The sequence below is a fragment of the Salvelinus namaycush genome, chromosome 31, assembly GCF_016432855.1.
Source record: "Salvelinus namaycush isolate Seneca chromosome 31, SaNama_1.0, whole genome shotgun sequence".
Lineage (NCBI taxonomy): Eukaryota > Metazoa > Chordata > Actinopteri > Salmoniformes > Salmonidae > Salvelinus > Salvelinus namaycush.
The window spans coordinates 38638722-38664392 of record NC_052337.1 but is presented as its reverse complement, the minus strand read 5'-3'; the positions used below and the strand labels follow the sequence as shown (position 1 = coordinate 38664392).

At 40.6% G+C, this 25671-nt stretch overlaps 1 protein-coding gene across 1 annotated transcript; it reads right to left on the bottom strand.

Moving 5' to 3' along the window:
• Positions 1-12: 12 nt before the first annotated feature.
• Positions 13-25268, bottom strand: LOC120025666 (voltage-dependent anion-selective channel protein 2-like). Its single transcript, XM_038970217.1, has 8 exons — positions 25162-25268; positions 22218-22289; positions 21767-21816; positions 20783-20988; positions 18021-18242; positions 2122-2272; positions 1912-1969; positions 13-1765 (listed from the first exon to the last, which is right to left on the bottom strand). Exons 1-8 carry the CDS (start codon positions 25247-25249, stop codon positions 1674-1676), a joined length of 939 nt encoding a protein of 312 aa, XP_038826145.1. The 5' UTR covers positions 25250-25268; the 3' UTR covers positions 13-1673.
• Between the last annotated feature and the right edge of the window lie 403 nt (positions 25269-25671).

Below are 25671 nucleotides of genomic sequence, written 5' to 3'. Positions count from 1 at the left end.
AAAGACAACATCATCAGGACAAGTTTTTTTTAATTAGAATTCCATTACTTGAGTTTTGGGGGAAAAAACGAGGTGCTGTGTCTCGAACACACCAATTCAAAAAGATTCATAATTATGACAAAAATGGAAAGAAAACAAAGATACATGGATTCATGGTTTATGACTTGGTAAAGGAGGGACCGAGCCTACACAACAGCCTCCCTTCAAATGTTGTCTAACGGTACGAGTGTTGAAACTCGGGGAGGAGAATATGTATACTATGTACAGAGAGTGGGACATACAGGGAGTGTCGATTGGCTCCCGAGGGCACCAATGACAGCCAGGAAGGGGTGTAGGTCTAAAACAGCATGAGCAACAACATCCACATCCCTCGTCATGTGACCACAGATCTTAACAAGACTAGATAGATATAAGCAACACTGTAGAAATGCCATCTTTTCTCACCTACTGGAAGATCCCACCATATTGCTTTCACCTACCAGCTGTCCTCTAAAGAAGAGTGGCCTCAGAGCAAAGACAAGGAGATGAAGAAATGTTGAGTTTTGGGACATGTAGAACTGCATTCAGCCGACAACACTCCTAATAGGTCCTTCCGTTTTGTAGCGCTGTATGGGTAATGTAGAATCTTCCTTAACCTCTCCTGCAGACTCCCCTCTTCAGTGTAGTTACAGTAACAGCAGACTGTAGCGGTGGCGAAATGGTTGGTTCCCTCTCAGGGTTGGGCTCAATTAAAATCTCAGTTCGGTCAAATCAGGAATTGAACGAAAATTGGCTGAACTGGCTGTAAAATGCCTCTTTCCACCAGGCCTGTGGCCAAAACTAACGGTTTACACCCCGTGATATGAAAACATACAATTGAAGTTGTGCACATCCAAAATCACAAACGTCCTATGATCACACTGGGTTTGACGGGCACCATGGTCCACAACACAGCACAACCAAAATACACCCAAAACATTTTATACTCAAACCAATACAAAAGAAACAGACGGCATTCTTTTTAAACCAAGAGAACACCGGGCTTCAACTGCATCCGGCTTCCATCCTTACTAAGCCTTCTGTTCTACACCCGATATTCATTCAGACATGTTTACAATGAAATACGAAGGGGAATATAAACGTATGTAAGTTCACACGAGCGACACGTTTACCCGAGGACTACTCATCCAAACTCCTACTGAAATATTAGTGTCACTTCAGTAACCAGTCAGAAGAGAAATAACTTAGCCACAGTGTTTCTATACAACGTCAGTTAAAAGGGGAGGTATCCATCCCCAGTGCCTGCCTTTATGCACTCAGACTGAAACACTCAATTTCAAACTAGATGACCAGTATAACTAACTAATGACCAGATAACTAACTAATTAACTAACTAAACCAAAAGGCTAGACTATAACAGCCATGACATTACAGAATGCCTCTCTCGGTCTCATTCGTGTATTTCAGCTACTTTAGTCAAGACGGACATGGCGGCCACAGGTTTGACTATTACTGCCAAAACACTCAATGTGTGTGAGTGGAAAGGGACTGTGGTGTGTGAGAGAGAGGTGGGAATGGAGTGTCTACAGGATGGTGGTTTTGGATAAGGGCTGTGGTAGGGTGTGTGGGGTTGGGAATGAGGGGTGATTGGTTCTGGGCTCTTCTCTTGGTTGTTGGGTCTTGTTCCCGCCGCTCTATGCCTCCAGCTCGAAGCCCAGGCCCACTTTGTGGCCGCCGGTGTTGAAGTTCTTCCCGTCGATCAGGGCTGACAGAGTCACCTTCACACCTACAGAGGAGAGGAATATCCTGGAGATGTAAAGCAGTATAGCGCGACCTAAAATGACAGTTGTGTTCAGAGACCTTGCTCCGAGGACATCATGAATTCTAATCAAATCAATCAGTCATTAGATCACAATGGTGATTGTGACTCACCTGGCCTGAGGGTCTGGGTGTAGCCGACTCCAATCAGGCTGGCGTTGTTCACTTTGGCCTGCAGGGGGAGACACAGGCCGTCATCGAACGTGTTCTGGTGCGCAAATCTGAATTAATTGCAAAGAGCTGCATCCCTGCTAGGGGTGGGGCTACAGCAAGAGCCTGGGTTGAGACTAAGATAGACAGAGTGTGTTTGTGTGTGTTACTCACAGACAGGGAAGCGTCTTTGTCCAGGGCGTATTTGGCTGCGATGCCGAAGCGTGTGTTGTTGCTGCCGGCCGTCCAGGCCAGAGTGACCGCCGTCTCCAGCTTGTCATCCACCTTCTGGTAGATAGAACCTCCAAACTCAGTCCCATCATTACTGAAAGAGGAGAGAACAGATAGACCTGCCCAAATCAAGCACTAGTTCATACTCCTAGACAACCTCTCTCCATTGTTCCTGAAGGAGGGCAAGATACTGTAAGAAACAATCCTAAAATGAATGAATACCTCCCTGCTCCATAACATTATTACTGAGAAAGAATCCATAGAACGGGGCTTCCCCATTCATGTCAACGGAGGCATTATGGGTGGACTGGCAAACATTTTAAGTGTACCCATGAGTTAACCAGTCAAATTGCCAGGGTTAGAGATGTTACGTTCATGTTTTAAGTATCCCTATATTTCTGTTATTACGGTGCCTGCGCAGGAGTCTCGTTGATGATACTGGCCTGAGTGCAGTGGCAACCATGTATCGTGCTAATACGGTGAGTAAACGTTAAACTGGAACCTTGTCGTGTCATTTGGGAGTTAACATTGGTCGCAGAGGATGGTTAATAACTACAATGTGCCACCTCGCTTCGACGAGGTCGTATGAAAGTTGGGGAAATTAACTTGGAATCTGGACACGGCACTGGCAATATCCGTTGAGGATTTGAACAAGGATGACGGTATGGGAACTTCGTTACTAATCTGGACGTGAAAAAGCAAGCACTTGCGGTGGTATTATCGCTGGAGGGAAGAGCGAGAGATACAGCGATGGAAATATCCGTTGAGGATTTGAACAAGGATGACGGTATGGGAACTACGATTAGAGCACTGGATTCTGTGTTTCTTAAAGAGAAAGAACGTGCCTACGAGGCATATTCAAACTTTGACAGTGTTACTAAGGACATTTCGGTTGCAATGACGGACTACGTCATTGATTTCGAATAGAGGTACAATAGGATGCGCAAGTACTTGATGGTTCTCCCGGATGCAGTGTTAGCTTTCAAGTTGCTAGACACTGCCTGTCTGGATGGTAGGTAGCCTAGTGGTTAGAGCGTTGGACTAGTAACCAAAAGGTTGCGAGATCGAATCCCCGATCTGACAAGGTAAACATCTGTCGTTCTACCCCTGAAGGCTGTTAACCCACTAGGCCATCATTGAAAATAAGAATTTGTTCACTGACTTGCCTGGTTAAATAAAGGTAAACAACAACAAAATGGTAGGGACTGCTTGTACTGTGTGCTGACCTGCGTCAATGAATAACATATGGAATGAAAAGTGAGTGATGCAGCATATTACACTGAGCAGCAGAGAAAAGGCGCCAAAAAGTCACGTTCAAGACAAACAGACGAGGGCGCTATTGCCCGGCACAAATCCACTTGACAGATATGGAAGGAGATCAAAATGTGCTATTTGTCAAAGCCCTGGGTTAAAGACTGTCCTCATAAAAATGAACAAGTTTAACACAGAAACATTACTGTTTTCAAACCAACCTGCTTCTGATACTGAGCTCTTCATAGTTGAATCCTTAAGATCTGCTGTGATTGTACATGCACAGTTTGTGGTGCAAATTGGCTTGATAGCTATGTCAGTGAACTAAATATGAAAGTACAAAATATGATTGACACACCAAGCAACGGAACTTTCAAATTTGGAGATGGGAGAATCATCCATTCTACAAAGATACCAGCAAAAATTGGTCAGACTAAGAGTCACATTGAAACAGAGGTGGTCCCTACAGATATCCCCTTGCTATTAATTAAGCAAAGCTTCCCTCAAGAAGGCAGGGGCTGAACTAGACACAAAAAATGACAAGGCAGTGATGTTTAAACAACCAGTGACCCTTGAACTTACTACCTTAGACCACTATTGTGTAAGCATTTTAGACAAAGACATCAAACAGAGTCCATGTAAAAATTTTATTCTGACGGACACAGAGAACATGACCACAGAGGAAAAACTAAGTATTGTTAAAACTTCAAACAGTTTGGACATGCTACAGTCGACAGGCTTCAGAAATTACTCCGCAGTTCTGGGAATAATGATGAGAGTATTTCCATTCTACGGCAGATAGTTAACAGTTGTGAAACATGCCAGAAACAAAGCAACCCTAAGCCCAGACCAGCTGTTGGTTTGCCACTGGCTTCCAAGTACAGATCTACATGAGCTGGGACCAAGTGTGTGGTACCTTCACATAATCCACCACTTCACACGCTTCAGTGCTAGAAGCATTGTGAATACAAAGAAACCCAGTGAAATCGTCAAGCACGTCATTCATTCCTGGATAAGTGTATGGCCCGTCCCAGAAATTGTACAGAGACAATGGAGGAGAATTCAATAATAATGAAATAAGAGAAATGGCAGAGAACTTCAACATGGAAGTAAACTGCTGCATACAGTCAATGGAGCAATGGACTTTTGGAGAGACATAATCAAACACTCACAGAGATCATGCTGAAAGTGAAGCAAGACAATGGATGTGACTGGAAAACAGCCCTAGATTGGGCTTTGATGGCAAAAAACTCAATACACAATGTTCATAGTTACAGCCCATACCAACTAGTGTTGGGACAGAACCATAACCTTCCCTCTACAGGTTGACAAGCCACCAGCACGAGAAGCGACAAGTATGATTGCATGGGTGGGACAGCACCTTTCAGCACTACATGTAGCAAGAAAAGCGTTCACTGAAGCAGAGTGTTCAGAGAGAATTCGCAGGACTCTGCGTAAACAGCTTCGACCCACCGATAGGGTTGCAAAGGGTTGGAAACTTTCTGGTAAATTTCCGGAATTTCTGGATGCAGAGTTCAAGAGTGCAAGTGAAGGTCAAGCAAATCATAGAGAAAGCAGACTGTATTGCAATCATCTCCGATGGGTGGTTGAATCTTCGTTGGCAAGGAATAATTAACTACATCTCCACCCCTCAACCAGTATTCTACAAGAGCACAGACACAAGGGACAACAGATACACCAGTCTCTACATTGCAGATGCGCTGAAGGCAGTCATTAATGACCTTGGACCACAGGAGGTTTTTGCACTGGTGACAGACAATGCTGCGAACATGAAGGCTGCTTGGTCTAAAGTGAAGGAGTCCTACCCTCACATCACACCCATTGGCTGTGCTGCTCATGCATTGAATCTGCTCCCCAAGGACATCATGGCACTGAAAACAATAGATACTCTACAAGAGAGCCAAGGAAATGGTTAGGTATTGTCGTGGAAAATCATCTCAGAAATATAACACTTACAAGAACTTTGTGAATTCAAAAGTTCTTTAGTATTTACTGGTTTCTTTTTAGGAAATTTGAAAGAGAGACTTACATGGCGCCCCTCTCGCTGAGACAGGATCTCTGAAGCAATCCATACAAACATTTCAACTATGTAAGAACAAGCTTACCTTTTTCATAGTTGTGGCCATAGTGTTTGCAAGATTGTCCAAAGAAACTATCTCCAGCCCTGAACGCCATTCCTCAGTCCCTGTCCCTCCTGGCTAGCTCGCCAAATATGTCGTGGAAAATCATCTCAGAAATATAACACTTACAAGAACTTTTGAATTCAATGAATTTGCATGTATGTGTAATTTGGGGAATAGTATTAAATATAAATGTATGTGCATGTAGTATAGAGACTGAGTGAATAGGCGCTGTGAACTTTGCTTATGTTAGGTGTTTAGCGGTGCATGCGCTCGTTCTGATCAGACCGTTTGAATGTGTAGCTTAAATGATGCGGTTGTTTGCGAATCTGGCTGAGATGGCTGGCTATAATAAGGGACAGATAATGTAGGTAGAAAATCCTGTGATACCTCTTCAATAAAATTAGTAGAAGGAATGCTTGGACAGGTTACTTATGAATAACGGCTCTAAAAATAATAGAGAACTGCATAAATAAGTAGTTAGGAAGCCACGATACCGCTCTTTAGAAAAGGAACATTTTTAAAGAGGTCTGCTTGGGTGGGATATTCACGGCAGAAGGGTCTGTTGGTGAATATTTAGTAGTTAAATAAATATTTCATGGCTACCGCCCCAGAATGGGGGACTGAACGGATGAATATTTAGAAGGCAGAAAGAACGTTAGCCCGATTGTGCGGCGTTCAACTGCAAAAGTAGCTTATACGGTCAAAGCATAAATCAGTAGTTAAATAAATATTTCATGGTTACCGCTCTGAAAGGAGGACTGTACGGGTGAAATATTAGGTTGCAGGAAAACGTTGGCCCGATTGTGCGGCGTTCAACTGCAAAAGTAAATTATACGGTCAAAACATAAATCAGTAGTTAAATAAATATGCATAGTTACCGCTCTGAAAGGAGGACTGTACGGGTGAAATATTTAGGACGTTTGCCCGATTGTGCGGCGTTCAAATGCAAAAGAAATCCTGCGAATAAAAAACCGCTCTGTCTAGCTAACAGGGTTTTGTAATTCAGTAGGTCACGCCACAATACTACTCTAATAATAGAAGAAAAGATCAGTATTGGGGGGGTGAATAGGATATGAAGACAAGCTGATCCGATTAGACAGTAGTCTCGTCATATTGTAGAAATCTTAGCAGTCTAGGCTTATGTAGGAGGAAGTGAATTAAGTCAATAAAGAAAGACTAAGTTGTTTTGAGGTAAAAACAAAGGGATTGAATGAACAGATGAAAAATAAAAAGGATGAATGAAAATGTTGTAAGAAATGAGTGGATCTGTGTAAAGATAGAACATTAGGAAGAAAGATAGGACAGGTTGTGTGTGTGTAGGCAGAACGTCCAGAAGAGGGAGCGCGCAGCCCTCCTGTGAATAGAGTATAGAGTTGTAGAAGGGTGCAGTTAACTGCTATTAGGCAGATGGAACGGAATTAAGAAACATCGAAGTAAAATAAGTTGTAATCAAGGATAAAAACACTGATGTGATAAAGTGGTAAGAGACCGCGGTAAAAATAACAAAAAGGTGTCAAAACAAATAATAAATAAAAATACTTAAAAAGGCGTTAACCGAATAGTATAAATACGGATAGAACAGTGGGTAACAAAAGAGAAAACAGAATCGCCGATAAATTGAAATTATACTATAAAGTTAAAAACGAATCTAGGTAGGTTAAGATAAATAGTGGAATCCAGGACATAAAGAATTCACGTACGGTGAAACAAAGGAAGAGGAAAAAACAGGCCGTCAATCACTCTGTGTCTACAGAAGCTACGGTCTAAAAATAGCCTGAAGAGCAGAGAGGGGTGCAAAATGGAGTGGCCAGGATAAAACAGGAGAACAGGGGAGGCTTGACTCACTAGTAAATTGACCATAGGATCAAACAATAAGAATATAGAGTAGAGGTAAGAAAGTATAGACAAAATAAATAAATAAAGGTAAAAGTAAGACGTTAGATAGAGATCTTAACGGAGCGGGCAGTGGACCTGTGTGGCTCAGTTGGTAGAGCATGGTGCTTGCAACGCCTGGGTTGAGGGTTCAATTCCCACGGGGGGACCAGGATGAATATGTATGAACTTTCCAATTTGTAAGTCGCTCTGGATAAGAGAGTCTGCTAAATGACTTAAATGTAATGTAAATGTAATCATAAAATTGATTAGAGCTATAAGAATAGAATAAACCAAACGGATAAAATGAATAAATAATGATATCTGTAAAGGGAAAAACACAGTGATATTTGAAGTACTGTACTAGAATAAGACATTAAGTCATCTGTAGTATTCAGAAATAATGTCTGTACTATATAGAGCAGGCTTTGATAAGAGAAATTAAGTGATGTGACAAATGAATTATTAATTGGAAAGGGGATTAGCTCTACCTCGGAAAAATAGTAAATAAAAGGTGTATAATACATGGGAGTATTTAGGAAAAATAAATAAATAAATAGTGGCATGACAACAAAATGACTGTTTCCATAGCATAGAGAGAGAAGGACACTATTACCTGATAAACAGGATGAATAGAATAAGGGAGGCACAGTCGCATGGGACCAAAATGTGAAGCTCGATTTGCAGGCGTTCTGATGTCAACATTCTATCATCAGAAAATACATTGCGATGAGGTACAAATGTGGTTCCTCTAGTCCTCGCAGACGTGCGGGTGATTAGCAGAACTATTGACAATATTTAAGAACGAATAAGAAAATAGCTCTCTGTTTTGAATATGGGTATAGCGGGTATGGGGAAAATTAGTGTAATGTGACACTAGAACTTAGTGCGGTAGCAGGAAATGCCGCTATACAAGAGTTTATATCCTTGTCAAAATAACAAACAACTAATCGGTTTGAGGTTGGTGAGAATGGAATTTTTTACTTGGCGGTGTATAGTCTCTGAGCAAACAATGAGTGTTTCATAGAGATTACAGTTTATATGTGGTCAAGAAGAAGTATTAGATCACGTTTGACTTGACATCTAGTAGAGTACAGATGGAATTTTAATTGTTAGACATTCTATACCGTCATTCTCTGAAAACTGTTAAGATGTTTATGGAATAAAAACTATTTGCTGATTAAAAGGTAACATTGTGAATATTAACGATATGTATACTTTCGTTTCCAGAAAAAAAGGGTTTAATCTTCTCTGGTCAAAATGTCATTGGAGACTGCATTACTGTGGAAAGCAGTTAATTAAAGTCAGCCGCTTTAAAAATAAAAATATCTGGATAAGGCTAAAAAATGGAGTTCTGGATGAGTGAGTCCAGTCCCTTTGCGTTATTGGCTTATGGTTCACTAGTAAGTACACCATGTACTGGGAATGAATATGCATTAGTAGATTTATTGGAAGGGTTTTTTCCAATTCAGTTTCAAATTGGGTATGCAAAAGGATGGAAATGTTTTTGAAAAATGTATTTAAGTTGTTCCTAAAGAAAGGGGGAGTGGAAACATATTAATGGTGTCAAAATGCCCTGAATCCTAAGAATTTCCTGTGAAAGACTGATCACCTTTTACTAGAAATTGTTGGAACAGGTGGGATATACTTATAAAATGTTTAAAAGACACCAGACTCTATTCAAACTGTATAATTACTTTGAAAAACTATTATGTCCCTGGGAAAATTATGAAGAGTTGTACCCTTAAATTGAATAACTTATTCAAATAGGTTGTATTTTAATTTTAATTTTGATATAACATGAGTTCATAGGAAAAATTATCAGTTCCTTGGGGTTATGGTCTTTGGGTAAATACACAAATGTGCTTTGTTCATTATGCATATAAAAAGTGTTGAAAGTTATTCCAAAGGGTTTATTGGAGTGTGGGTTTCTGTGAGGGTTTTGTTGATTAATACCTCATCTGTAATTCATCTGAGAGATCACCAGTAGAATAAGGGAGTTATCATAAAAGGTGACGTCAGAATGCTTTAAGGCATGGGAGAGAATATCACTACAAGTGGGTGTGGAGCTCAAACCCACCCTAACCGACTGAATAGTGAGGGACAATTGTGTCTGATGACCTGTGAACTGTATCTAAAAAAAAAAAAAAGACATGCTGAAATGACATTATATTTGTTGGGAGAATAATGACTTAAAGGAATTGGGGTACTGACCTTTTTATTATCAGGCCGCTCATGAGAGAAACTGAGACAAAAGGGCTATTGGGAAAATAGATACTACTGGTAATAAAAGTGTTTAGTATAAATGTTAATTATTAAAGGGATGATGTGTATTGAATAGATAAGGTCAAATTTGAGTTAAAATAAACACTAAGGACTGTTATCCTGAATATTGGGTTGGAAAATGTATTTAAAAAAAATAAAAAAAAATAACTGTTTAGTTATTTAGATATAGAACTGTTTAAATTTAATAGGCCTAGGGAAGCTCTGGAATCTAATCCTGAGACAAGGAGGTTGACAAAACTTACAGAATTTTAGATAAGGTTTTTTGTTTCTTTTGTTTTATAATGTCATTGGAATTGTAATGATAAAATGTAATGTTTAATTGAATAAATAGGTAGTCTGTTGTGCGATGATGCCCAAGAATGAAGAAGAAAGAGACCAATAATAACATGGGCATAGAATGAAACAGATGGATGTTTTCTCCAGGTTTAATTACATTACAACTAGTGGTAATTTATTGCAAATGTGTAATTATTATTTAAAAAAAATTCTCTTTTTCTCGTTTGGTCAATTTATTTTTGTTTTGAGGAACATAAGGTTGTGTATATGTTCCTGAGGAGGGACTGATACTGATATAAATGATATATAAATTGACTTAAGGATGTTTTAAGTATGTATCAAACAATGGCTGTTATGGGTTAGGGGACTCATAAATGAAGGTAATGGTAGTGAAGGGGTGTTATTTCTAGAAACTATGTATAATAATAGAGATAATTCACAGAAAAGGAAAGACAGCTGGCTGTGTAAAATATAGGGACAATTCTAAAGTAAATAGAACAATTCACATATCTAAAGATATGGTAAAAAGAATAAGTGGTGGCATTTTGAACATTAGAGCAAAAGTTTAAGAAACTTATGACTTAGTTTTGTTAGGATTGGATATTAATCCAACTGGAAGACACTTGACTGATTATATGTTATTTTACAGCAGTTGCTGTAGGGACCATCATTTGACTATCATTATGAATATTTCTGTGGCAGGAGGCCAGGTATTTGAGGCAGAATGGTTACATAGGGCTGTTATTAAAAATTAAGATTTAGTGATCTTGCTATAAGAAGAAAGTCTGTCAGGGAATAACCCATGTGTTAGTGTGTATGTCCTCAGGAAAAAACAGCCAGAAATGGAAGGGCTTGGGCTGCATTCTGGAGACTGAGTGTACATCAAGATACACCAGGCTGGTGGTATACTTCTTACAACACTGCAGTGGTAAAGTTCTTCATGTCTCTCTTTGGTGGGTACATAAGTCTCACGAGAAGTGAGGTCCAGCTGAATAAGGGGTGAGCTTGAAAACACCATGACAGAGGACGTGGAATCAGAGAGAGAGAGAGAGAGAGACTAGATTCCACTATAGACATACTGGGTTGAGTTTGGGGGCTACTTGTTTCATTTTTTAATGCATCATGTGAAAAAGAATAGATGATAGGATATTATACTCTAAACAAACATGTTAAAGGAATTGATGTGAAAGCATATATAGTGTTGAATTACGTCAAGAAGAGATAATGTTGATTAAGGTTATGCACATGATTATCAGTTGAAATAGAGCAGATGGGAAACTAAGTAAAAAATGACATGATTTGGGAACACCTCTCAGAACCTGGGGCCAAAAGGGGAAGACTGGGTGGAAGCATGAGGAAGCTTTTTAGGGCTTTTATTTTTGTGGAGTCCAGCAGAAAAGTATCCTGGAGGCATAGAGTCAGGTGAAGAGAGAGTGGGAATTGTCATGGTCTCAGATTTCAGTTTTCATGAATATGTTTATGCATAACACATAACATTGTCAATGCTGTTATGTTTTGTCTGTTGTTTTCCAAGTCTTATGTTTAGGAAACCAGAAGGAGAGGGGTTCGCCAGCTTCAGCTGGAATGTCAGTTTGTTGTGTGATGAAAGATGGAAGTAAGAGGATGTATGGTGCAATCATAGAACAGAGGCCATAAGTCTCTAAGTATGAATGCCTCACAGAAAGAAGGCAGAAACCTGAACCAGGACGAGAGGTTCCGCGTCGGATGGTCCAAGGGGACCAGAAGGACCTCTCCCAGTGATACCAGGAGATCTAGTCCACGTTCGAGTGTTCCGGAGGAAGTGGGATCAACCGAGGAGAGAAGGACCCTATGAGGTGGCCAAAGCAACAAGAACGGCCGTCCAAGTGAAAGGAAGCCAGACGTGGTACCATCTGAACCACTGCACCTGAGTCCCAACAGAGAGAAGGACACAACCATATAGAGATGAGGACACAGAGGATGCTGATTCACCAGGGAGGAGCCAAGAAAACAGCAAATCGAGTGAAAGCCAAAATGTGACAGGTGCACCGACTAATGCACCCAGAAGAGGAGGAGAGGCCTCACAAGGAACAGAATGAGAACATTTCTTCCCTAAAATTGAAACCCTTCCAGATGGAAGCTAAGTCCGGCCTGAGGAGGGAGCCTCAGGTGAAGAAAGAGAAGGAAAAGTCCCGCAAGCTGAAGAAAATGGGGATTTCCCCACAATTGACTTTTAAACTTTTGAATGGCCTCCTTTACAGACAATTGATGTTAGAACAACAAAAGAATAATGACATTGACATAACAGAAGTAATAGTGAATGCTAGTATAGAAACAACAGACTAATGCACAATCAAGATGTATGGTGGGAGCAGGAAGAGGAGAAAGGAATCAGCCGAACAATCCAAAAAGACTGACAAGGTTAGAATCTCTGTTCCACCTCAACTTATAACAGAAGCAGGAGAACTGAAGTCTATCTCAATCATAAGGATCAAACCCTTACCGGAGATGGCACTCTGTGGATGGACACATCACCAAACAAAGGGACAAGTCGTTTGGGATCCGAAAGGATGTGACCTGACATTAATCAAAGAACAAGACGAGAGGGTGCTCATCATGAATCAGATTGAACCAGTTGAAGGTGAAGAATTAATAGTTGAAATAACAAGAATAACAGTGACCGAAGGGAGTAGCACCACGGTCATTAAGATTGATCCTACTCCTGCACCTGAACAGGAAGAACCTGTGACAACAAGGGTGGCGGCTGCTGTGACGACCACAGTAGTTACCACTAAGATGACATCGACCTCCCTTACCAAGCAGACCACCGTATCCACAAAGCAACCTGAGACATCAGAGTCAGGATAATTTTTTACTGACATTTGGAACTTTCTGATAAACTCTAATGATCTACCTCAAGATAAGAACATTGAAAAAGCGACAGAATTAGATATATCAGAATCAGAACCACTCAGGGACACCACATGAGAAGAAGTAGTGAAGAAGGAGTGATACGAATGAGCTAAGTATATGGAAAACAAACACAAAAAATGGACAATTGTATTTTGTGTAGAAAATCAACTTTGTCTGATCTTTTAATAGTCTCTGAACCAGCATCATTTAAAAACTGTGTAAGTTGGAAAAATGACCATTGTAACAATAGAAAGTATTCTATTCCCTTGTGTGACATAGAATATAGGATTGCTCTGGGTAAGCACTAGGGGTAAAACTATGTTGAATAAGACCATGCTGGGAGACAACGATTGTGCTGCCTATATCATTAGAACTGAATCAAATGGACCTCAATTAGACAGAAGTACCGTGGTTAAAGGAAAATATGAATGTTTTTACAGCCATAACACCGAAGGAATTCAAAAAGTGTCATTCGCGTTACAATTGCAAGTGGTGTACAAAAATTCATGAGGATGGTCATAACCATCACCCAGAACCTTTTTTCTGTGCCAAGTGTTAAAGAGGAGATTGTCTTATTTGTAAGGATGAGGGCTGTGCTCCTAGATAATGGGGTTTTAGCATTTTTATTTTGCCTAAAGCTTTGTGTTCTTTGTATGTTTCTTTGAATTTTTAGATATATATATTGATGAATATATATGGTTTTCTTTAATTAAAGCTAGTTATGCCTTCTAAAAACTAGGTTAATTTCAAGAACATGTTAGATGACAGAGGGTATTCTGGTTACAAGTGTCTACGGACCATGTCCTTAATTTTCTAAACAAAGGTTGGTATCATTGATATCACTTTATTAGAGAGGTGTCTGCGAGGGAGGATCATGTTGAAATGCTTAAATTTAGAATGATGTTGTGTCAATTTTCTTTTGTAACTGCATGTAGGTCTTTGATTTTCTCATATTCAATTTATTATTATATTCATTGTATTATTTTTATTTTTTATACCAAATTAGATCTTTTACTCTTATGAAAATTGGAGATGTTTGGTCTAGTTAGGTTTTCTTTACTGTTTCTGATTGGATCTTTTACTCCTATTTCACATTGGAGATGTTTGGTCTAGTTGGTTTATATGCTTTACTTTGTTTTTATTTTAATTTTATTTTATTGTCCATCATATGTATTCTCATTTACCATTCCAAAGTCATATTTGCATAATTTATGTGGCTATTTAGCCTCAGAGGAGGGATTTGTAGGAGTACATGAGATACATATATAACATATATACGTATAGGACAGCACATAGATGTATAAGCTAGCTGAACATTAAAAATAGACTACATGAAGAGAAGAGACACATAGTCTGCTGATTCTACTAAAGATACACCTGCCAGAGAAATATGTGCTTAGGGCACTTAGACCCATTAGACACATAGTCTGCTGATTCCATTAAGTGCATACTGACCAGACACATGGGCACCTAAAACAACTGGACACTAATGATAGAAGAGACACATAGTCTGACAATTCCAATAAGCACACATACCAGAGAAATATGCCTAAGGCAACTGGATACTAATGATAGAAGAGACACATAGTCTGCCAATTCCAATAAACACACATACCAGAGAACATGCTGAGGCATTGAGTTAATTACAGGGCTAAGTCATAGGCCTATAGGATAGATGGACATATATTATTTTTAAGACAAGCATGGGTCTGGTCACTATTATAATCGAACTGAAAGCAGATATGGGCGTTATTGGGTGTGAACAAGTAGGAAGCCTGAACTAAAAAGATAATGATGGCAGGAAGAATTAGGGGAAGTATGCTTATTTGCATATGGGGTGGACCCATATGCTATTTGTGTATAAATGTTGGAACCGGGGCTGGGAAGCGGGGTGTGTTCCGCGGGACATTCCGGCTTTGATATACTTTGTATTAAAAAAGCATGTTTGAATTCACAAAGTTCTTGTAAGTGTTATATTTCTGAGATGATTTTCCACGACAGTATGTGAAGGGTCATCAAGTTATAGCAGCAATCTACCTCACCAAGCAAAGTGAGAAGAATAAGAGAACCACATTGAAGCTGCCCAGCAACACCCATTGGGGTGGTGTTGTCACCATGTTTGACAGTCTCCTGGAGGGGAAGGAGTCTCCAAGAAATGGCCATATCACAGTCTGCCGATCCTCCTGGATGTATTTTGGGAGAGAGTGGTAAGCAGCCTGAAACTCCTGAAACCTACAGCAGTAGCCATTGCATGGATTGAGGGAAACAATGCCATCCTGTCTGATGTTCAGACTCTGCTTGCAGATGTAAGAGAAGAATTCCGTATTGCCTTGCCCACTTCACTGTTGCTCCAAGCAGAGGAAACTGCAGTTCTGAAATACATCAAAAAGCGTGTATACTTCTGCCTGAAGCCCATACATGCCGCAACGTGCATGTTGGACCCAAAGTATGCTAGCAAGAGCATCCTGTCTGGTGCAGAGATCAACAAGGCCTATTGTGTCATCACTACCGTGTCTCGCCACCTTGGCCTGGATGAGGGCAAGGTTCTTGGCAGTCTGGCGAAGTACACTTCCAAGCAAGGGCTTTGGGATGGAGATGCAATACGGCAGTCGTGCCAACATATCTCATCAGCCACCTGGTGGAAGGGACTTTGTGGATCTGAGGCTCTTTCCCCTGTTGCCTCCATCATCTTTCAAATCCAACCAACATCAGCCGCCTCAGAGCGCAACTGGTCCTTGTTTGGGAACACACACACCAAAGTACACAACAGGCGGACCAATACAAGGGTTGAAAAATTGGTGGCCATCCGGGCTAATTTGAGGCTTTTTGAGCCTGACAACGAGCCATCCTCAGTTAGGTTGGAAATTGACAGTGAAGATGAGGCCTCAGAATCTGATGTTCAGGAGGTGGACATTGAGGAGGTCCAGAGAGAAGACATGGAAGCCTGAGAGGAAGACAACCAAAGCTTTAGTTTTGATGCATGTTGAAAACGTTTTTGGGAGATGCGATGGATCATTGGGGCTCATTCAATATTCCCTTTTGTTGTTCCGTGAAATCATCCCATGTGAAGAGTCAACTCAATTAAAGTTCAATTCGTAACTAAATTCTATTGGAAGGATTTAATAATGTCTTATGATAAAGTAAAAGGTTTATATTTCTGTCTCCATATAATATGGTAAATATATCGAATGCAAAAAACATTACATTTAAATGGTATTAATATTAATTTGCATCTATTTCCGTTAATTCCCATATATTCCCACGGAAAGTTTCCACCTCTGAATATTCCCCAAAATGTGCAACCCTACCCACGATGAGTAGTACCAGACTGGAAACAAAGTGTACTACAAACGAGTTGACTGGTAAGAACGGAAAGGACCGGGAGTAGTCATTGGCCAAGATGGTGTGGTGATATTTGTGAGGCACGGAGGCATGATTGTCAGGCTGCATCACTCACTCAAGATTGTGGAAAGTAAATGATCAACAAGATGGTGGGGCTGTTGCTGAGAATCAGCCTCCTAATGAAAATTAGAAAAAGGACACAGTAACAGACACAAACCTACCAGATGTCGCATCCAAGGATATGGACACTGAAACAAGAAATGGAGCAGAGACCTTCAACCATGACACAGATAATACTATTGAGCGTTCAAATTAGGAAAACATTCAACAGCCACGTGTTAAGAGAACATGGTTGTTCCAATCTGAAAACTGGACAAACTGTTAAATACATGGACAGAGAAAGTGGTATTCCACATACAGCAACCATCATTGGACGAGCAGGAAAAGCAAAAGGAAAACACCAGAACTTGTACAACTTGCAGGACTCTGAACCAGCTACACTTTCTGGTACAACAGGGTCAGCTGACCTGTCACTCGTAGATCATCTCAGAATTGAACCAATGGAAAAATCGAGAAAACAGAACGACATTCAAAATGATGATGTACTTGAAACAAAGGACGTGTCATTTGACTCAGCTAAGCTAGATGAGCTCAGTAACTGGAGGACAAATGGAGTGTTTGAGGAAGTCAAAGACATTGGCCAAAAATGTGTCTCAACAAGGTGGGTGTGTACACTTAAAGAATCCTTACCTGGAAAAGTGCCAAAAGCACGTCTAGTGGCTAGAGGTTGAGGAGCTGGCTGCTAAACAACTCCCAAAAGACTCACCAACATGCACCTTAGTCACTCAGATTGCTGCTGACAGTATTCTGCCAGAAAAAAATTGGAAATTCATTCCATAGACATCCGATCTGCATTTTTGCAGGGAACAGAGCTGTCAAGGGACATTCCCATCCGACCTCCACCTGAAGCTAAGAGCGAAGGAACACTGTGGAAACTAAAAAGGTGTGTATGGCCTGGCAGATGCATCACTCTACTGGTACAACAAAGTCAAGGCAACAATGCTGAGTACAGGTAGAAAAATGTCACAAGTGGATCCTGCAGCCTTCTATTGGCTTGATCAAGACTGCAATGTGACTGGAGTACTTGCCTGTCATGTTGATGACTTCATCTGGGGTGGCTCACAGACCTTTGCAACAACTGTGATTCCACACCTCAAACCAGTTTTCCCAGTCGGCCACAAAGGAGCAGCTTGCCGAATGTCTGACTAAAAAGGGACATCCATACTTCTTGTGCTTCTAAAGGTACTCGGTAATGTAAAGTGGCAGCTTGAGTAATACAAATAACTGTCACACAACCCACTTGTAACGGGGAACTTAAATAAAACTTGGGACATTTAATTATGTTGTTGATGTTTTGTCTTTGAAGAAAAGTGGGAGATTGTTAAGTTCATGTTTTAAGTATCCCTATATTTCTGTTATTACGGTGCTATCACTCTTATTAGTGCGCCTGCGCAGGAGTCTCGTTGATGAACACGGCCTAAGTGCAGTGGCAACCATGTATTGCGCTAATACGGTTGAGTAAACGTTAAACTGGAATCTTGTCGTTGTGTCATTTTGACTTAACATGAGGTTCTAAGCCATTCTATGGATTCAATTTCTATTAGAGACACAGGGCAACAGTTACCAAACGTTATCATCTAACACATGTCTACATTTATGATGATTCACAAAAACAAAACCAGCGTTTTTAGCCATGACCCACTGCACTGAGATACTCACACGTTGGTGTGGAGCTGGAAGTCGCCAGCCTTGTATCCCAGGGCAAAGTTGTTCTGGGCCAGTTTGGACTTGGCCATATCGAAGGCCATCTGGTACCCGGCAAGCCAGCCGTCATAACCCACCACGGCTGCTGCGTGGATTATGGGACCCTCGAAGTCAACATCACAGCCCACATTAAGGAAGTCACGCTTGTAGCCAGTCTTCAGCTTGCCACTCTTCTTGCTGAGGACAGATGGAGAAGAGAAAGAGCAAATTAGACATCCAACAAATATCCTTTCATATCTGATCCTTGATATTCTAAAAAAGGTGATAGCATCTTCAATAAATAAATCCTAAATCCTTTCATATCTTTTAGTCAAGTCATATTTTAGTTAACCTCGCCTTTCATGTAAAAACGTCATGAACGTCATGCTTTTAGGGGAAGAGGTGATTTTGTACATGTATTAAATTGTGAGTTCGACCAATTACAGTCCCCTTGCTTAGGACAGGCGTTTTCAAAGTAGGGTATTGCAGGAGGTCCGTGGCCAGGTCTCTTTATATATAATTTTGGCCAAGGGATCCATGGAACATGTGCCTGGGAGGCTCACAGGGATATTGGTATCCACACTACTCCACCAATTATACATTTTTCAACTCAATACTTATTGGATTCCCCAAAAAGTATTTTCTTTTAACATAAATGCACTGTAATTTAAGCTTTAAAACTGCAAAGCTCTCTCTGCCTCATGACAAAATGTGTAGAAAAGCAGGAAATTTGCCAAGAGATGGGCCTTTAAATATTCCTTCCGAGGGACCCAAGACTTGGTTCGTCTGGCCATGCACTATTAGAACTCCTTGTATGCTATATTTATGTCACTTGAGTTGTGTTCTGATTACGAGGGAGTCCCCGATGAATTTACCATCACTAAAGGGGTCCCCCATCATTTTTATGTAGAAGGACTGAAAAGCTCAGTTCTGGTGATGTTTCTACAACTTGATTGGAGTCCACCAGTGAAAAATGTAATTGATTGGACATGATTTGGAAAGGCACACCTGTCTATATAAGGTCCCACAGTTGACAGTGCATGTCAGAGCAAAAACCAAGCCATGAGGTTGAATGAATTGTCCGTAGAGCTACATTTCTAAAAACCTGTTTTTGCTTTGTCATTATGGGGGTATTGTGTGTCGATGGTCGATGGACCACTTTTTTTTGGCTACTACATGATTCCATATGTGTTATTTCATCATTTTGATGTCTTCACTATTATTCTACAATGTAGAAAACAGTAAAAATTAAGAAAAACTCTGGAATGGGTAGGTGTGTCCAAACTTTTGACTGGTACTGTAGATAATTTGTAGACAGCAATAGGGGAGTAGCATGATTTGTCTGATTCTCAGTAATAATGGTATGGGAATAATGTAGCATTTTATTTTGTAAAGTATTTTTTTGAATCTAACACGACAACATTTTCAGTCACCTCCTTGTCTGAAGGACAATTGGATAAGTCTCATGGTATGTAGGCCTACATTGAACACCCCATGTTGGCTGCTACTGTAGGCTAAATGATAGAACAGCTATTTCCATGTTAAAATGTTATGAGATGCATTTTCTCCATAGTTTTTTCCCATTATGATCAAATAGCCACAGTAGCCTACTTGACCACTGTTAAAACTAACTTAAAGTGGGTACATCCTGCGTTCACAGTAAACGTGCGCCCTGGAAGTTGCACAGAATTTTCACAATGTTCAAGTTCGCACTCAGCAGACCTGGAATTTGCTCAGTGCCCCAAACAAATGTAGAAATATTTATCTCGCATAGAATGCACAACAAGATGACTAGGTACACTATTCTACTATGAGGTCGTCTGATTTAGTTTTAATAACATTACATGGCAAAAATAGAAGCACTGGAAAGTTACATCGTGAGCGATAAAGAATAGGCTTTTAATTACTTTACTAGCGGCTACAGTAGGCTACACACCGCTGCTTGAGTTGAGCGCATAGACTATTTCATTCCCTTCATCTGAACATCAGCACCAATCATGCATGTCAGTTCAGTACACACAGCATAACATAGAACATTAAATATTTGAGAATACTTTTATTTGGGAATTTATTTCATCGAATAGACATGCTACTTTATTAGGCAATGTTATCCCCTCCCCGGAGATTTTTTATTGCCCACCGAAAACGTTAACACCTGTAAATGGCATATATACACTGAGTACACCAAACATTAGGAACACCTTCCCAATATTGAGTTGCACCCCCTTTTGCCCTCAGAACAGCCTCAATTCAGGGCATGGACTCTAAAAGCTGTCGAACGTGTTCCACACGGATGCTGGCCCATGTTGTATCCAACGCTTCCCACGGTTGTATCAAGTTAGCTGGATGTCCTTTGGGTGATGGACCATTCTTGATACACACAGGAAACTGTTGAGTGTGAAAAACCCAGCAGCGTTGCAGTTCTTGACACACTCAAACCGGTGCAGCTGGCACCTACTACCATACCTTGTTCAAAGGCACCTCAATCCTTTGTCTTGCCCATTCACACTCTGAATGGCACACATACACAATACATGTGTCGATTGTCTCAAGCCTTAAAAATCCTTCTTTAACCTGTCTCTTCCACTTAAATCCACTTCAATCAGTGTGAATTAACAAGTGACATCAATAAGAGATCATAGCTTTCACCTTCATTCACCTGGTCAGTCTACGTCATGGAAAGAGCAGGTGTTCTTAGTGTTTTGTCCATACATATCAGATTGACGTCTCTCTCTCACCCTGTGTTTGGTACGAAGGATGTGTCCAGGGCCACCTTGAGTCCCTGAGCCAGCTGGTCCTCCACAGTGACCTCTGTAGCCAGGGTGTTGTCGGTGTTCCACTTCTGGTTGAAGCTCAGACCCAGCTCCTTCATCTTGTACTTGGTCTCCAGGTTACCTGCTGCCTTCCCCGTGTCTGTGTTACTGGAACCTGATGTGTTGAACTCCTGAGAGGGTGAGAGAGGAAAAAAAGAGTGGGAGAATGTGTGAGACAAGCGAGGGTGTGAGGGGAGAGAGAGTTGAGGTCAAAGAGTTTGAAAGGACTGGGGGAATGAGTAATGAGTGTGCGAGTGAGAGAACGGGAGAAAGAGACATCTAGAAGAGCAGATCGTTGAAACGGGCAGTTTTGTGCTGACTGCAGAAGACATCCTGAAAGAATCATGCATTATGTGAGGAGAAACACAGAAAACATTACAGGTGAGAAGAAAAGTGCGCGAGGAAAATAAAGGTCAAGAAAATGAGGGATGCAAGGTAAGGATGGTGGATGACTGGATCCCTGGGAGAGAGGAAGGATAGATCATTTGGATGGAGACAAAAATAATCATAATATTCACTGGACAGTGATGAAGATGCAAACAGACCGACATTACCATCAGCTGGACATAATTTTAACAGTGAGATCAGACAGTCTGCATCTCCCGGCATATATCACGGATCATGCTGTATATAGTACAGACATCAGTACACTGTGGGAGAGAGTCTTACCATCTACAGTAGAGAGCAATCCAAGAGGCAGTGGGACAGAGCAGGGGTTAGGATGGCAGATAGGGAGACAGACACACACACACACAGTCTTATACACCAGGCCTTACACACAACCTATAGAACGGTTGTGTTATTACAGAACCATAGACAGGATTAGAGAGAGAGAAGCTGAGGCAGATCAGGTGGGACAGAGGAGAGAGGGGAAAGTAAACGGGAAAAGGACAGTAACAGAAGACTCACCACTCCACTCTGAGACTTGGTCTTCAGGTCCAGCTTCACAATGCCGAAGCCTGGATGGTTAAACAAGAGGTTGATGAGTTAATGTTACATCTGAGCAGACTCGCAGAGTCATAAAACACATATGGCCGCGATATAGTCAAAGACGACTGAGAAAGCACGAATGACAATTGGTTTATGATGCATTCAATTGCACATATTGTTTGCTTTGCTTTCTAGCAAACCATAACCTCGCCAGCCAAGTGCAATTTAAAAATGTATTACATCACATTGACTGATTCCCAGTTGACTTCTGCGTTTCAAATTCTGGCAAGACCAGGCTATAAACAGTAACTTGATCTGTTCTTCACTGCTTTATCCAACTCCCTGGTGGTCATTTGTTTTGTGTGGAATTTTGGCTTCTCCTCCTTAGCCTTACTGTTCAGGTGTGCAAACATTTTTACTATTAACTCACCATAGCCCTTGCTGAATATGTCCTTGGCAGTCTTGCCCAGGTCTGAATATGAAGGAGGAACAGCCATTGCACCTGGAGAAGAGAGAAGACAGGACATTCAACACACGTAGGCCTGTGTCCCACTGCAATATTTGACTCAGTTCACATAGATCAGGTGGTTAGTCAGTGGAGTGTGATTTTCTAGAATATTGCAAACAGCCGACACGATTCCCTCAGGACTGATTTGGAAAAGTCAGAGGTGGTATGCATTTTCTTGACAGAACAGGCAGCAGTATTTGCAGACCTAGAACCTTGTTATGGCTTGACAGGACTGGGTATAGACACATATTGTAACAATATTTGCAGGCATCACAAAGCCAAACTAAGAAAACAAGTGTATTTGTGTTTATTAAGGATCCCAGCAGCTACTCTTCCTGGGTTCCAAACACATTAAGGTACGTACATCACACATAAAACAAAAGCTAAAACAGTACAACATTATCCACTTCCATTACCCTCTTCCTGTGGAACCATAAGATGTAAGGATTGGAGAAAGGGGGGTGTCTGAAGTGGAGTATATATACTTGTGATGGTAGGAACGTGTCTTTGTCTGAATTACAGCTGTAACGACCCTTTGAGAATAATTAAACTTGGTTGATCTTCTCTAGTGTCAATGAGTTTTTTACTCTGAAAAATTAGAACCTAACAGAAGGCAGAGCAGCGCTTTATAATGGACAGACTTCTCCCCATCTTAGGTACTGTTGTATCAACATGTTTTGACTAGGGATGAAACGGTTACCGGTTTCACGATAAACCACGGTAAAATTCCCAACGGTTAGTATTACTGTTTCTAAATTGTATTATCATTAAAACGCACGGTAAATACTGTCCAGCATCAACCAAAGTTAGCAACAGTCTGACGCAGGCGCAGCATGGGTTTTATTTTGTGTGGAAACATGGCGGAAGGCAGTGACAGCGGTCGGGAGATTTTTCAGCCTTCTAAGAGGTCCAAATCTGAAGTGTGGTCGTATTTTGAGTTTTACAAGAGTGCTGAAGGAAACTTAATCGAAGATGGTCACACTGTCTGCAGAACATGCAACGACAAAAAACGCTGCGAAAGGGGGCAACACTTAAAATCTCTTGAGTCATCTTCGTAACCCCCACTTTATAGCGAATGAAAGGTAAATGAACGTTTAGCTCAATGCATGTGGGGACTTCGGAATGGGGGAAAATGTAATGCTTTGTCTGTCTAACTTGCTAATAGCTTGTCAATAATGTAAACTGAAGCTTTCAGTGTTACCTACTTTTGTAAAAACACTAACGTTACACGTTGTTCTGCTGCTGTATGCGACGTGTGTCTGCAGACTATTCGCCCATTGCACATGATAACACGTTATGTAGTTTAGTCACCCAACCAACATATTTTGTTCATTTAAAATACGGCTGTCGTCGACTTGGTTGTAAAAGTGGTCCAACAGGAGAAACACTAGACTCCTATACAAGACTCCTGTATTTATGTCAATTGTTGGGCTCATTGCAATTACTATCACTTTCTTCTTAAGACTAATTTGTACTTATGTAAATTGTGCATGGGGTCATTGCATATACTCAAATGCAACACAGAATTTAGACTGTGTAATAATAATTATAATGTAACACCAATAATAATACATTTGCTATTCCCTTGTTTACAGAGTGGGCGTGCAGCCATCTTTAATGTTACTATTTAAAATGTTTATGCACACAAAGTACATAGTTCTGCTAATTTTATTTGTTGTTTTTCAATATAACACTTGGTGAAATGATTTCAGTGTGTGTATCAGTACGTTTTGAACATTTCCAGCACATTTGAACAATACCGCGATAATGCTTATAACTGTGATAATTTGTCACTATAATCGTGATATGAACATTTCATAACGTTTAATCTCTAGTTTTGACCATGACAGTTTACAATCCAATGTTACTCCAAGCAGTTTAGTCACCTCAATTTGCTAAATTTCCACATTATTCATTACAAAATTTTGTCGATGGCTAGCTAGTTGATTTTACAGAGACATTTCTATTCATGTGTATTTTGAGATACCTTTAAATGTCGCAAAGCATTCTATTCATTAAAATTCAGGTTAGTAATAATCAGTAAATGTATTTATAATATTGAAAAAATATAATTTGCTATTCTAGTTAGCTAATGTTCAACGCTATAAAATTGTAAAAATGTATTATCCTGCCAACTACCTAACAATGAGACTGGTTAATCCACTCCTGATTTTTTTATTTGACCTTTTTAACTAGGCAAGTCAGTTAAGAACAAATTCTTATTTACAATGACGGCCTAGAAACAGTGGATTATCTTTCAAATTGAGCAGATAGTTAAGGTTAGCTGAAAGCTAGTATCTTGAAGGTGAGGGCCATAGGGCACAAACAATATCGGGCTTAACATGTATTGTGCACCGTCCATTTCGGACGAAGGACAGATGGGACAGTTCGGAGAGTGGTCTTTAGCAAGGCTAGCCAAATTGTCCTAGTTGGAATGCTGGCTAGGCTAGGTAACTAGCTACATCTGCGTTGGGGTGGCTTGACTTCATCAGTAAATTAGCTAACTAGTCAACATCTAAGTAATTCGTATATTAAGTCATTGTAATGTAATAATTTATAGCTTGACTTAACACAAAATTATACTTGGGATGAGACGGCACGACATTGGGAAACAACATTATGTAACATTTGCTAGGGCACTAGCCAGTGCTCAGAACTAGCTAGTTAGCTTGCTAGCTAACCACATTACTCAACAGATGGACATTGGAATAGTCCCTTGTAGCGGGCTAGCTAGTTGGTGCAGTGGCTAACCTTGGACAAACGCGCTAGTTAGTGACATGCATTTTCCATGCAATAAACAGCATTATAACAAATAAACCGTTGTGCTTTATATTAGCTATATCAACAGTAGCTAGATTGTTCATACCGATGTTATGTTGTGAAGCGTCTGAGCACTGTTCTTCCTTCACCCTGTCAAAGGCAGCGTACTTTAGCTCTCTCACACCAACTAGCATGAAGAATCTGCTTGGCAAAGATAGGGCACAGTGAAGGAGACACAATGAGCATGCGCAATTCATCGGGGCGAGGGCATGAATGACTGCAGCAGAATATTTTAGCTACATAATTTGTCAAATTCATTCCAGCATTTGCCAATAAAGCAATATATTCAGTGAATTGAATTTATTCATAGTCAAATTGCATCTCAAAGGGCTGGGGGCTTGGGAGGGACACTGGCTCTTTGGCAATCTTCAGACTTTTTGCAGCCTACAATTTATTTGGTCAGCCGCATCCACTGCATATTTCGTTAGGGAACGCCTCTTCTGTGAAGTACGCATGTGCAATAACTCAATTCGCATTTGCACTCCTAAACAACGAGATTTTTTAAAACTGTTGCAAAGGGTAAAGTCTACAAAACGTAGACCACTCTGTTCATAAC

What these genes read in the sequence shown, in the direction of transcription:
- LOC120025666 (XM_038970217.1), bottom strand. Translation starts at nt 25,249, where the DNA reads ATGCTAGTTGGTGTGAGAGAGCTAAAGTACGCTGCCTTTGACAGGGTG. An exon ending in CGCTTCACAACATAACATCG is followed by an intron (nt 22,290 to 25,161) that starts GTATGAACAATC and finishes TCTCTTCTCCAG; the next exon opens with GTGCAATGGCTGTTCCTCCT. An exon ending in CCAAGTCTCAGAGTGGAGTG is followed by an intron (nt 20,989 to 21,766) that starts GTGAGTCTTCTG and finishes TCACCCTCTCAG; the next exon opens with GAGTTCAACACATCAGGTTC.